Below are 13,408 nucleotides of genomic sequence, written 5' to 3'. Positions count from 1 at the left end.
ATGAAGAGAGCTATGGCAGAAAAGCATGGTGTGAGGAGTATTTGGAGTGTGTTATGAGAAGGATGGGAGGGAAGGAACATGAGTGCCCTGCCTGGGAATAAGGTGTCTCAGCAGATATAGGTTGGAAGGTTAGATTCAATTTTTTTAATTACCTATTCTAACCAGGGAGAACATTTATAATCATCATGTAATAAGTGTGCCTATTACTAATCTTTCCCATCTAAGACTCCTGCAGAACACAAAAAAAGAAAAAGATGCACATGACTTGCCAGCTGCGGAGGAGAGCAGCCATGCACAAGCACCTTTCCCCAATGAGACAGCACCAAAACCCTTTGGCCTTGGTGTAGTACAAAGGCAGATGGCTTTCTGCACCTGCTTTTGTAAACAGCTCTGCAAACCCTCTTCTCACACAGTGAGAAGTCTCATTCCCTCCCGTAGGAGTCATAAAATACAGCTTTATCCATCCTGCATGCAGCAATGAGACAGGCTTAAGAGCTTAAGCACTCGTAGGGTAGCAATGTTTAAAAAGATTGCACCGACCTGTTTGCCTGCCTCTGTCTGCACCGCTAATCACAGCCCTCCTCAGCGTGGACTTGTGGGGCTCATTGTCGGAGCTGGAAGCAGAACACTGAACGTGCTCATAGATGGGCAGTGCTGGCCAAGCTCAGTCCTTCGGGGGTCTTGCACAGGGTGACCAAAGAGCCCGGTGCTCCTGCCCTCTGTCCAAGCTCTCCAGCCAGCTGCTGAGCCACTGGGATCATGCACCAGGCCAAGAAGATGGCAGCAGACACATTGCATCGCTTTAGACTGTTTAATTAAACAAAGCCAATCAAAACAAACCCAACCCCACTGGTGATACACCAGCTCCTCATTTACACACCACTCCTTTTCCCAGTTCTGGGAGAACAAAGAGGCTGAAGTGTAAATGAGATCAGTGTGGTGAGTGTTAGCACATGAATATTTATCAAGGAAGATCAGAGAGGGGCCAATTTGCCACCCTCCTGCATCAGCAAGAGCTTGGGTATTCACAAGTCAGAGGGAAAGGGTAGGTGAAGAGGCTGGCCCGTGCCTTTGTGCGGGCATGTGGGATGCTGGTGAAAGGCTGTTCTTGTGTGTGAGGGTGACTGGGGGGGACATCAGTCAGGAGCGACACTGGGAGGATCCTGGGTTTTGGGACAAAAACTAAGTACAACACAGTTATGAAGCAAGCATACAATGTCCCTTCTAGTCACGCAATCAGCTTGCAAGACACACTTTAGGGAGAAAATTCTAAAGAATTAAGTGAAAGTTGTTACCATTCCTTGGGCATGCTGAGTGCTCACGATAAATCTTTTTCATGAAGAGAAAAGCAAGGCTAAATCATAGTACAGAGCCTGTCAAGAATGAGATTTACAGAAATCTCACTGGGTTATGGGTTCATTTCTTAAACAGTTGAATTATAGCATCTTCTGGGCATCGATACTTGAAGCATGCTGACCCCTCAGTGCTGTGGGGAGTTAGGGTATGAGCAGCAATGGAGAGATCGCACTGGTTATCGTCTTAATGTGTATTTCAAAGTCACTTCCGAAAAAGAAGACGAGATAGTAGTTGAGTATCCCAGCCACAGACATGAGGAACAGGAACAAAATGATGCGCTTCCCAAACAAGTAACCAGGAATGCTGAGGAGACAGAAATGGGGGAAAGCAATTTGTTAATGAGCATCATCTCATGCAAGAACCCTTAGACTTCAGACTCTGCTGTTGAGACCAACTGAAAGACCTCAGGGGCTGAGAGAGGGGGGCAAATTTCTTTTCTGTCTTGCATTGCCGGGCACTTGAGAAGACTTAAATTTAATTTTCAGGATCCATTTGGGTCTGGATTTGACCTTGTGTTCTCAGCGGAGGCTGCTGCTTACAAAAGTGTCTGTTTAGAGGGACTTGAATGTGTTCTCATCCATTGCGGACTGTGGGACAATTCTGCATGCATGTAATTTGCTTTTTTAACGTAAATAAAATATAAATATTAATATAAAAGGACAATCTTGTGCACAAATAGTGGCACAAACATGCAAACCTCTGTTTGCAGAGAGTCCTGTGAGCAGGAGCAGCAGGCCCCCTGGCTCCAGTGCTGCTGCACATCCGACATTTCCCACATCTACCCCCATTATTCCAGAAGAGAGGGGCTTTCCTCCACTACCCAATGCCAGCAGCTCTTGCAGGTAGAACCGCAAGCTGGTGGCTCTGCTGTGGAAACACAGCATCCAGCTGTACTGATACCACATTCTGGATTTTCTTAAGAGGCTCTACAAATCCTTACCTCTGAGTCCTCTCCCCGAGGTAGCCCACAAAGTACTTCTGTCTCACAAACAAGTACATCAGGCCAGCAAAGGCAGCAGGAGCTGGGTAAAGGACAAAACAAGGCATTAAAAACATCAGCCCGGGTCTCACTGTATGCACTGTCCCCATCTGCTGCCTGGGCTAGAATGGAAAACAGGAATCTACAGTCTTGGGTTATGGGACAAGCACTGGAACTGGGATGGAGACCTCTGCATGGGAAACAACACTTGCCTTGCCCTCACTCCAGCTTTTCTGAAGACTTTGTGGGTGTAATCCTGCATACAACTGTGCCCACTGCAGAGCACAGACTCATCATCATCCTTCCAGTACTGAAAGGAAGTCTACAAGAAAGCTGGAGAGGGACGTTTCACAAGGACATAAACTCATAGGACAAGGGAAATGGCTTTAACCTGAAAGAGAGCAGGCTTAGGTTATATATAAAGAAGAAGTTCTTCACCATGAGAGTGATGCACTGGAACAGGTTTCACAGAGAAATTATGGATGCCCCATCCCTGGAAGTGTTCAAGGCCAGGTTGGATGGGGCATCAAGCAACGTGGTCTGGTGGAAGGTGTCCCTGCCCCTGGCAAGGGAATTGTAACGAGATGATTTTTGAGATCTTTTCCAACCCAAGCTATTCTATGACTTTGTGAAATCCAGTGTGGGCCATACCAGCCTCAGGAAAGACAGTGCCAACTCAGGCAATGTCCTCAGCAGAAATAGAAGGCAGTTGGTAGATGTACTTCACCAGGAGCAGGTGAAGGATACACTATGGTCCAATACTAACTTCTGAGCATTAAAAACGGGATTTCCCCCATAATTCTAGCCTTTCCCACAGCTGCAGACAAAACTCCTTCTTCTTCTGGTCAGGAAATTCCTTTTTTGATTTTTTTTTCCAGAAGGATTAGACATGTACCCCAGGTAAGCGCTCATCTTAATGTTAGATAAATTCACATTGCATTGAAGACCACAGTTAGAAATACAGGTTAATAGCCCTCAGCACAGGGGAGAGCTGGCAGTTCTGGCAATTTAATTAATTGAGCCCATTTCCTGCCCCAAGACTGAATAATGTGGCAATAATCCAGCAACCAAGTGCTAAACCCTTCACCCAAAACAAAGGGAACTCATCCATAGTGCCAGTGTGGGAAATGTCCCTGGCCTGGATTACCTTGAATCAAGTCTGGGGACACATGTGTTGACATAAGCCAAGCCAAGCCATGCCACAACTGTGCTGCTACTCAAGCAGCAGGCTTAGCTCCAGCACAGGAGGGTAAGAGAGGTTTCCCTGCTGCAGGAGCATTGGTCCTTGAAAATGTAACTTCCAAAGTGCTCACCATCCTTTGCTGAATGTGGTGCCAGGCTGAAGGGGGTACATAAAACCAAACAAAAGAGTGTTACCTTGGCTGCAGAGAAGGCCAGCACACCAAAGCACAGCGAGAAACGTAGGGTATGCGTGTCCGCAGTTCTGGCTAGAATGGAATTTTTAGGAGACAAATCAGAGTACAGGCAAATAGAAAAAAAAATCAGTATGTTTTGCCAGCAGAGAATGGTGGCAGATGAATTTGGACTGCACTGGTGCTCTTGAGAGTAGACTTTTACCCCAGAGCAGTGGGAGGCCCCTGACCTGCCAAGGGCTGGGCTCCTCACCCACGTCTGCTTCCCTGTTTTCTCACTCAGATAATGGATGCCTTTGTGCTGCCTAATGAGGAAAGCAAACCATCCTGTGCCCATCTGGCACCTGTGAATGCCTCTTTCTCCCTAACCTCTTTGATCATGATAGATGCTGTGAGCTTTATTGGCTTAAAGTCCTTGTACTTGAGTCATATTAATAAAGCTGTTGGATGAAACCAACAAATGTAGAATTGCATCACAAATAAGAGTGTCTCACAGAATTAACACATGTCTTTACAGGGGAATAGGAATGGTTTCCAGCTGCCTCCTTCATCTGTGAATGCTTTCTGAGAGGGAGAAGTGAAGAAGTTGAGAGTGATTCTATGTGGCAAACGAGTGGAGAGCTGTGTTCCAAGGGAGGTGCCAGAGACCAAGGGATTTGTACAAGCTCTGCCACCTATCCGCTCCTTAGCAGGCTGAGGTCTCTGCTGGCTCTTTTCTTTTGAGCCCTTGGGACTCTGGCTGTGCCTGTGCCACACTTGCAGCAGGGAAGAGTGAACTTGCTCCCAGATGAAGGGACACAGTACTTGTGATAGCTGCAGGACCTATATAGATGTAGCACATGGTGTCGAGAAGGGTTGCCTTCCTGGATTCAGCCAGCAAGTATATCTGAAAACCTCTTGTCTGAAAACTGAGCACTGCCAGGGATTATATACAAAGCCTCATCTGAGGGAATTTGGAATCCACCCGTGGCCCCCAAGAGGGTTTGGATTTAATTTTAATGCAGAGCATGATGAACCCCACTCTGCCTTCACAGATTCCTCAGTTCTTGTCTACTCACTTGGCAGTATAGACACGGTCGAAGTAGGAGGATCCCTGCCGCTGCAACCCCTTCCCATTGCAGTGTCTGCTTTCATGTTCCACTTTGTTAGCAAAAAAAGCTGTTAAAAAACACAGAGTATTCAGTCTGAGACGTCATCTGAAGATATTGCAGAAGCTGGGCTTTGTGGGCTCAACCTGGTTCCCATGAGCATCCATGCTGGACAGATGGCAGGAGAAGACACAGGTGTGTGAGGGTGCAGGATGTGGCCAGTGTGCTCGCCCTGACACCCACCGTGCATCCCCACTTGTCTGTATGTGACTGGTAGCAGGCTCTCACCTCCAATCCCTGCTTCATCCCAACATTGCACTTTGGGCAGTGTCTGCATCTCTGCTGCAGAAGCACTGCCCTGACCCAGTCCTTTGAGCTCCCAGTAGGAAAAGATCTTTGCAGTCAGAGCTGCCAACCCCAAATCTTGCTCTCCAGCAAAGCAGAGAGACAAGAGAGTCTATTCTCTTTCAGTGAAACCCATTTGCCAAACCAAGGACATCCTGCAGGGCTGTTTTTTATGTTTTTTTTTTTTTCCCCCAGAAAGGCCTAAAGAAAGCCTGGTCTTAGTGGCTGATCTGTATCCTCCTTTTAAGCAACAGGGTTGTGTCAGAGTGTTAGCTGCTGCAAAAATGCAGTACCTCAAGATAATGTATCATGCTCTTGACAAACATATTTATCTGATGACACTAAACCAGAGACCATCAATCATACGTCTAAATACATCAGAGAGAGCTCAGGCTACAAGCTGCAGGCTTTCTGTTGTCATGCACCCCATCTCAAGTGTGTCCAAATCACTCTATGGTTTGGAATCTTAACCTAATATATACACATAAAGGATAACCCATCAGGAAATACATAATTATAACAACAAAAATTTAACTAGATAAGCTGCAGCATTTCATCCCTGCAAGCTGAAGAGTTGCCTTTTTTTCCCCCTTCACTGATGCTGTAAATAGGTCTTTTGTACTTCCATCGTCTTTAATAAAAATTACTGAGTTTTTCAGTTCCCGGTTTTGTGGGATCCCCTGGGTACATAGAGCCCTTCTGCAGAACAACCCACAGTGCTTTTGCCAGCACCCCTACTCTGAGCCAGGCTGCAGATCCTCCCACTGCCACCCGCACAGTTCGCTGGCTGGCTCCTGGGGGACCCAGACCAGACACCATCCAGTGGCACAGAGTTCTCAGCTTCTCCATCTGCACACCAGCCCAGCCTCTGGAAAGAGCTCATCCTGCCTACAGCGACTAAGAGGACCTAATTGAAGAGGACAGAGTTGACCAGAACTTTTTGGTCCAGCGCTGAACTGCACAGATGAGAAACCACTTCCTGCAGGTCTGGGACCACATGGACTCACTGGCAGCATATCTCCTCCCTTTCTTTTATCATGTATGGAAAATCTCTGGAAAATACCACAGTTTTCGAGAAAGCCAAGTAAGCTATTTATCTCTCTCTCCACTGCTGCAGGTACTGCCACTTCCCAAATATCAGCTTGCTGCTGCAGAGAGGCTCCACAATGCCAGGGGGCAAGAGGGTGCTTTCACAAGCCATCATGAGAAGAGTGAGCAGAGCAAGGCTGTAGTGGGGAGGTTTAATTCACCTCAGTTGTTCCAGGAGATAATGCCCTGAGGCTCCAAGGCTGCACAGACTGCCCAGAGCCTGAAAAGTGGCAGTCCCACTCTGATCAAGGTAATGTGCAAGAGTTCGGTGTAAGCCTGGTTGTTTCACAAGTCCATGCCAACAGAAACTGGGAGCTGATGATGCCACATTGCCAGCTCTTGCAAACATGCCCCTTATTTCTCTCTGCTTTGCTTCCTCTGTCCTGATCTGCTCAGCAATGACAACTGATTTGCCCTGAAAGCTGCTGCATTGCAACATCTCTCTGATAAAAGAACAGAACTTTAGGCTGTGTGCATCATTCAGCGGTATGCGGTCACATGAGTCATTCCGTAGGATGTGGAGATTCCATCTTGAACAAGGTGACAGTAAATGACACCAGACTGGGGCAGCACCATAGCCCACCTCCATCTTTAGGAATAACAGCATTCAAGCTGTTTTCTAGTTCTGCATACTATGCAGAGAAGCATTTAATCACAAATTTACGTGGTATGGACTTCATGCACTCAGAAACAATCAAGCAGAGGCCCAAGTGCTTTGCTGAATGAGAGCCACAGCAAGAGTTCAGTACACCTGATACCCCTTGACAAGCATTTCTACTGCCTTCATAATTGTATTCACTGCAGGATTGCATATCAGGTCTGGTCTTTCTAGACAGAAAGCTTGGGAAGAGGAAATCAGACGATACAAAGCTTGAAATCATGGTTTAGGGCTGTCTGCCTCACGTGCTTGGCAGACTCTGCCAAGCATCCTACTTCCCCTTTGGAGCAGTGGGTCAATAATTGCAGAGACAGATAAAAGCACATGGATGGAAGTCTGACATGTCCAAGTGAGAGGAAAAAAAAACCTGCATATAAAGTCATATGATTACACAGCAAGAAATATATATTTGACACATTTTCTTAATTCCAGTACATGCTCTGGTCTTAATGTGCCATATTCTGGTGATGTCACACGCTGTGCATTTACCAGAGAATAGCATTGGGTTAAATGATGTGGCGTTTAGTGCCTATGTTGAAACTAAACCAGTCTGCATATTTTTTATTTTTTATTTTTTTTGCTTCTTGGCAGCTAGGCTCCCACCACTTCCCCCTCTCTGCAGCAGACCAAGAATAGCCCATTTCCTAGGACTTTGTGTTCAGTGGGAGTCTCCCATTTGTAATATGAAATCTTCACTACAGATTTCTGGAATTTTCTCCATCCATCTGCTGAATCTCTTTGAACCTGGGCAAACTTAGTGCAGCTGATGCAAAACTCAATCTTTTCTTTGTATTCTGGGCAGAATTTCCTGCTAAAATAGGTATTTGCAAGAGAGGATGAAGAAGTTAAAATCAAATTTGGACAGGAGAGATACTTGTTTTATTTAAAAAATCTTGAAGACTTTACAAGGGACTGTACAAGGTCTGAATAAGAGCTAGAGAAGGGAACTTCACCATCTCAGGAAATGTACAGTGTTCTTGGGACCACCTGTTGATTGAGATTAGTTATACTGCAGGACTTGGATATGCAGGAAAGCAGGAGAGCTGCCTGCCCACAAATAGCCCACAAAGACTCCTCCAATTCTGTCCCCTTCACTGAGCTCCATGCAAAGGTCTGACACATTGCAGCCCCCCAGAGATTCCATCCCTGCCCATGGCAGCAGGACCCCAGCTTGAGAGCAGCCCTGGCTGAGCATAGAAGGGACCTAGATCAGAAAAGAAGGCCTTAATCATCAAATCAAAATATATATTGCCACAGGGTATCCCAGAAAATTAGTCCTTACATTAGCTGAAATGTGTAACAAACTCACTCTAGAATGTCAGAGAATTAGACCATGCGACTGTCAGGATGCTGCCACAATATCACACAAAATTCCGTGCTTAGAAGGTCATTTCTAAAGCCAAAGCCATGCCTAAGCATGCATGTACTTTTAACCAAAGATTATCTATCCAAAGATCAGCTCAGCATATGTCATCCTGAACTTTCCTCAGCTTCCTTCTATCCTTTAAATAAATGTTTATTTGTGTCTTACCGTTCTGGACAACACTGATCAGGGTGACGATGGCAAGCAGGACAATGCTTCCCAGGGTCTCCTGGTCCATTCTGAGAGTGGGCTCACTGTCAGGGTGGATGGTGCAGCCTCAGTGGCAGCTCAGTTCTACAAGCACAGAAGGAGGAAGTGAAGGTCTTATCTTGAATCATGAAACACTTCCTATGGCTTCACAGGACAGGGGCAGCACCCCCTGCTCTGGTGCCTGCCAGACCAATAACCCCAGGCTTGCTCACTCACTGTGTACAGATGAAGCCCAGGGAGAAAAGAGTTCACATGTCTGTGATCTAAGAGGATATATGATATGGAAAAATACCTATTGCCCTTCCTACACACAAGCAAAACCTGGATATCTAAAACATGTCCAAGCACTTGGATAGCTGTGTGGAACAGCAAAGGGCTGGGAGAAACCAGTCAGGCTACCATGACATTGTCACCAAGTGCCCAACCACTCCACAAGTAGCTGGGAGAGAAATTATGTTGACAAGTCTCAGCAGTGGTGTTGCTCTCATGCACAGATGCTCTCTCTGGTCACATCTCCATCAATCTCAAGAGTGAGGAGACCCCAGGCCTGCACATCACAAGCAGAGCTCCTGACCCCCCTGGCATATTGGAATGGGCAGTACACCAGTACTGTGAGCATTGCTGGTGAGCACAGAAATATGTCTTTTGTTACCAGGCATGGATCCTGCATCCTTCCCCCTACAAATAACTCCTTGGAAGAGAGTAACAGCTACAAGCATTCAGCATTTTACAGGCTCAGACTTCACAGTGACCCAATTTTAGTGCTTGAAGCCCAATATAGCACGTTCACAGCTTGGATCCAACCCCTGATGAAGCTGGCATAGGAGCACAGGCTGCAGTGTTGGACAGAGAGGTGGGTTTACCTTGGCTGAATATCAGGTGCCCACCCAAGCCACTCTATCTCTCCCCTCCTCAGCTGGACAGGGAAGAGAAAATACAACAAAAGCCTAAGGGGTTGAGATAAGGGCAGGGAGAGATAACTCCCAGTTACTGTCACAGGCAAATCAGCTCTCACTCTGAGTGGTCTGATCACTCACAGCCAGGTAGGAATTCCCGGCAAGATCCAGCCTGCAAAACACATCTTTTTCAATGAGACACATTTACTTACAATGGTATTTTTACCCAGCCTATCTATCATGCAAATTTTTGAAATCCACAGTCTTATATATGGAAAACTCTCATATACTTTGGGTATAAACAAATACACAGAAATGAACTGGCTGAGAGGTAGGTGATTAACATTGTGAGCTGTGACATAGTTACCAGAATTGGAAAAGGCTGTCTTTCTGGGATGCCTTCCCAGTCCATACAGATACCACTGTGTGAGAAGCAAGGCTGTAAAGAGTATCAAGGTTTAGATTTGGCCTATGACTTTTTCTTCAGATTTTTAACATTTGCCAGACTTGCTTTAGGAAAAAACTCAAATCCAAGAACAAAAAGAGAAGCACAACAGCTCTTTGAGAATGCTTTTATTCAGGCTAAAGTTCTCTTTTCCCTCAGAATATGATATTTTCCTAGTTGAACATCAACATTTATATTTAGTGGTCTACTGAGCCCAGGGTTGTAGCTGGTATTTAGGGATGATATTTAATGCTAAGCATCTAGTAATCTCCTGAGAAGAAAAACCCACCACCTAAAAGCCATTATGGAATTAAGTAAAAGGAAGAATATTGTATGAGCAGAAATCAATGTTATGACTGTAAAGACAGGAGCTATGCATGAGCATGGGCAAGCAGGAGGGAGCTGCTGACAGAACAGGGCAAAGGGGAGAGCACAGGTCCTCCAGGCATCTGTGGTAGGAGGATTCCCAGTCATCTTCCTGCAGCAGGTGCTGAGCCTTCTCCTTCTGCTACCTGTTTTGTGCCGGTGCAAACCTACCAGGCAGCCTGCAGCTTGCTTTTGATTTACAAGTGGCAGTACAAGCACATGAGCCTGCTCCAACTTGCCAAGAAAACACACACGCTTCTCCACTATCAAAGACTTCCCAGAGATGACTTCTATTCAGCAGAACTCTTGTATAAAAAGGGTAGAAATCAGGCTGCTGAGGTGTGAAGTTGCCAGAATGCAGAAAAAACCCACAACACACAAGGAGTTTATGCTAGCAGGTTTTCCAGCTGGCTGACCCAAGCTCCCATCCCTCACCCTCTGCGCTGGCCACATCATGAGAGATGAGCTGTTGCTGCCTTTGCTTTCTCCTTGTCCTGCTATTTGTTTTCCAGCTCTTTGCTTTGCTGCTGCTCAGTGCCTCTCACCACACACTTATCCTCACTTTGCTCTTTTGCTATGCCCTTTCTGATTTCCCCTTGTCCCCTGGCACTGCTTTGGCATTTTGGCACTTGATATCCCCAGAGATTTTTTGGAAACCCAGCCTGCTCCCTCCTCTTACCCAGGTTTGCTCCAAAGCCAACCCACATGTATGTGCGGAGGAAAGCAGGGTTTCACACTCCTCCCTACAGTAAAAAAAACGATGACATGAACTCCAGGGCTTGTTAAAATGATTTCTTGTTGTGCAGGGAGAAAAAAGCTTTGCCAGCAAGAACCTGTTTGGTATGGCTGCCTTAAGAAAGGAACTGCAGGGTTTTGATTTTTTTTATTGTTTGATTGTTTTTAAGTGCAGCATCACTCCGACGGCTCTGCTTGAGGAAAAACAAGGAATTAAGATGGTATGTGAGACATGGAAGAAGAAGTCCCTTTGCCATGGCAAGGCAACACTGTTGTATAGCCAGACAGAGTAGCAACCCCTAGTGGGGAGGAATATTACCTTTTCATACCCCTTGGCACTGGAATAGCTGCAGGGTAGAAGGAGATTCTGGCAATATTTTTGCAATTTGGGAAATTCCCTTGGCAAGGGAGGGCTAAAATTACTCTGCTAACAGTTTTTTCTATATCTACATACTAAAATGTTTTCTCTCCCTGAGACCTAAACACACACAGGATCACTGTCTGGACAAGACAAAGTTCAAAGTTGGCACTACTGGAAAAGCCCATCCACCTGGGAGAAAGATCAGTGCAAAACACCTCCATCATAGCTCACTTGGCCATTTGAAATAAGGGATATTCCAGAGTATAGAAAAAAAAATAAAAAGGGGTGGGCTATGGGGGGAGGGATATACACCTTGGGGAACAGCACCTGCACCTTCTGTAACCCCCAGCTGTGGTCAGACCTCTTCAAGCACAGGCAATTCAGCACTTCTGCAGCTGCTGTCAGACCCCAGCCCTATTGCTTGATGCACGGCTGTTTGACATCCACATTGTGCTGTCTGAGGAAGATAACCTTGACACAGTGAACCATGAAGCTCACGAAAATGTGCAAAGCCAGCGAGCTTTTCCAGTTGTGCTGCGAGGCTTCCTGCACATTAATCTCCTCCTCTGGAATCTTGAACAGCCAGTCAAAATAATCCCTTTGTAGAATTGCTTTCATGGTGAAGAGGAAAGGACTGGGAACACAGATCTATAAATATCTTTTGGGAAGTTCATCTCTCCTCTTATGCACTCTGATCAGAGTGCAGCAGAAAGGACTCCAATGAAAGTGTGTCTCTTGATAAAATAAAGGCTGCTCGTGTGAAGCTCCCACATATGAATGCTAGCTGTCATGCTTTGTCATAAGTGCAAGGGGACACAAGCCTCTTGGACTGGATGGTTAATATTAGCACCGTGTTTTGCAAATCTAAAGCTCCACAGCCCTATCAAATGTAGTAGTACACAAACGCACGTGTGGGTGATACCTGCTGTCATGTCAGCCTGCCTCAGCACTGCATCCTTGCTGAACCCTGACAAAACCCCAGCAGAGTACATGAACAGAAATGGAAATATGAAGTGCAGCATGAAGAAAAGGACAGTGCTGCAGTTTTTAAAATGCTGCCTTCATTCTGCACAGCCAAGAGAATGAGCTGACAGAGCACCGCCTCAAAAACCCCTCCTTCTCCACATTGCACAGGCTTCTTCCTTTCACTTACTGTCTTCATATTCCATTGGTACATATTCAGCTCGAAGCAGAGCTGGAAGACAGAAGCTGTAGTCCCTCTGGGTCCCCTGGCACAGCCTCCTCCTCCTCACCCTCTGTGTCCCATTGTCACGGTTCAACCCCAGCTGGCAACTCAGCCCTACACAGACACTTGCTCACCAGTGAGATGGGGGAGAGAATCAGAAGGATAGAAGTGAGAAAAGGGTTAGGAAAATCCACACATACAAGCAAATAAAAACAAAAAATTAATCTGAGTGTTCACTGCTTCCCACAGGCAGGCAGGTGTTCAGCCATTTCCAGGAAAGCCAGGCTCCATCACACATAATGGTTACTGTGGAAGACAATGCCATCACTCCAAATATTCTCTCCTTTCTCCTTTTCCCCTCACTTTATATGCTGAGCATGATGCCATAAGGTATGGGGCAATCCCTGGATCTGCTAGGGTCAGCTGTCCCCACTCTGTCCCCTCTCAACTCTTGTGCACCCCCAGTCCACTCCCTGGTGGGGTGATGTGAGAGGCAGAAAAGGCATAGACTTTGCATAAATCCTGCTCAGCAGTGACTGAAACATCCCTTTGTGATCAGCAGTGTTTCCAGCACCAATCCAAAACAGAGCCACATGCCAGCTACTAGGAAGAAAATTAAATCTACCCACAGTACTTCAGATGCGGCCTCACCACAGCAGAGCAGAGCAGAGGAGCAGAATCACTTCTGTTGACCTGCTGGCACTGCTTTGTCTGATGTGACCCAGGGTACCATTCACCTTCGTGGCCATAAAGGCCCATTGCTGGCTTGCATTCAACTTGCTGTCCACCAGGAAACCCAAATTCCTTTCTGCCAGGTTGAATCCTTCTGCCAGGACGTCCCCAGCATGTACTGGTGCATGATGGTTTTTTTGTCTACAGCTGAAAGACTTTGTACTTCTCCTTTCTGAACTTCATTAGGTATCTGTCAGTCCATTTCTCCAACCTGTTAGGTCCCTCT

At 46.3% G+C, this 13,408-nt stretch overlaps 1 protein-coding gene across 1 annotated transcript; it reads right to left on the bottom strand.

Annotated features, from left to right (window-relative positions):
- Nucleotides 1–1,496: 1,496 nt before the first annotated feature.
- On the bottom strand, nucleotides 1,497–8,504 carry ALOX5AP (arachidonate 5-lipoxygenase activating protein). Its single transcript, XM_062514693.1, has 5 exons — nucleotides 8,420–8,504; nucleotides 4,767–4,866; nucleotides 3,713–3,783; nucleotides 2,297–2,378; nucleotides 1,497–1,659 (listed from the first exon to the last, which is right to left on the bottom strand). The coding sequence occupies exons 1-5, from the start codon at nucleotides 8,487–8,489 to the stop codon at nucleotides 1,497–1,499; spliced, it is 486 nt and encodes a 161-aa protein (XP_062370677.1). The 5' UTR covers nucleotides 8,490–8,504.
- Nucleotides 8,505–13,408: the final 4,904 nt, after the last annotated feature.

Source organism: Cinclus cinclus, chromosome 2 (genome assembly GCF_963662255.1).
Source record: "Cinclus cinclus chromosome 2, bCinCin1.1, whole genome shotgun sequence".
NCBI classification, from domain to species: domain Eukaryota; kingdom Metazoa; phylum Chordata; class Aves; order Passeriformes; family Cinclidae; genus Cinclus; species Cinclus cinclus.
This window is presented reverse-complemented; position numbering and strand designations above follow the sequence as displayed.

What these genes read in the sequence shown, in the direction of transcription:
- ALOX5AP (XM_062514693.1), bottom strand. Translation starts at nt 8,489, where the DNA reads ATGGACCAGGAGACCCTGGGAAGCATTGTCCTGCTTGCCATCGTCACC. An exon ending in GATCAGTGTTGTCCAGAACG is followed by an intron (nt 4,867 to 8,419) that starts GTAAGACACAAA and finishes GTTTTTTAACAG; the next exon opens with CTTTTTTTGCTAACAAAGTG. An exon ending in CTCGGGGAGAGGACTCAGAG is followed by an intron (nt 1,660 to 2,296) that starts GTAAGGATTTGT and finishes CTGTCTCCTCAG; the next exon opens with CATTCCTGGTTACTTGTTTG.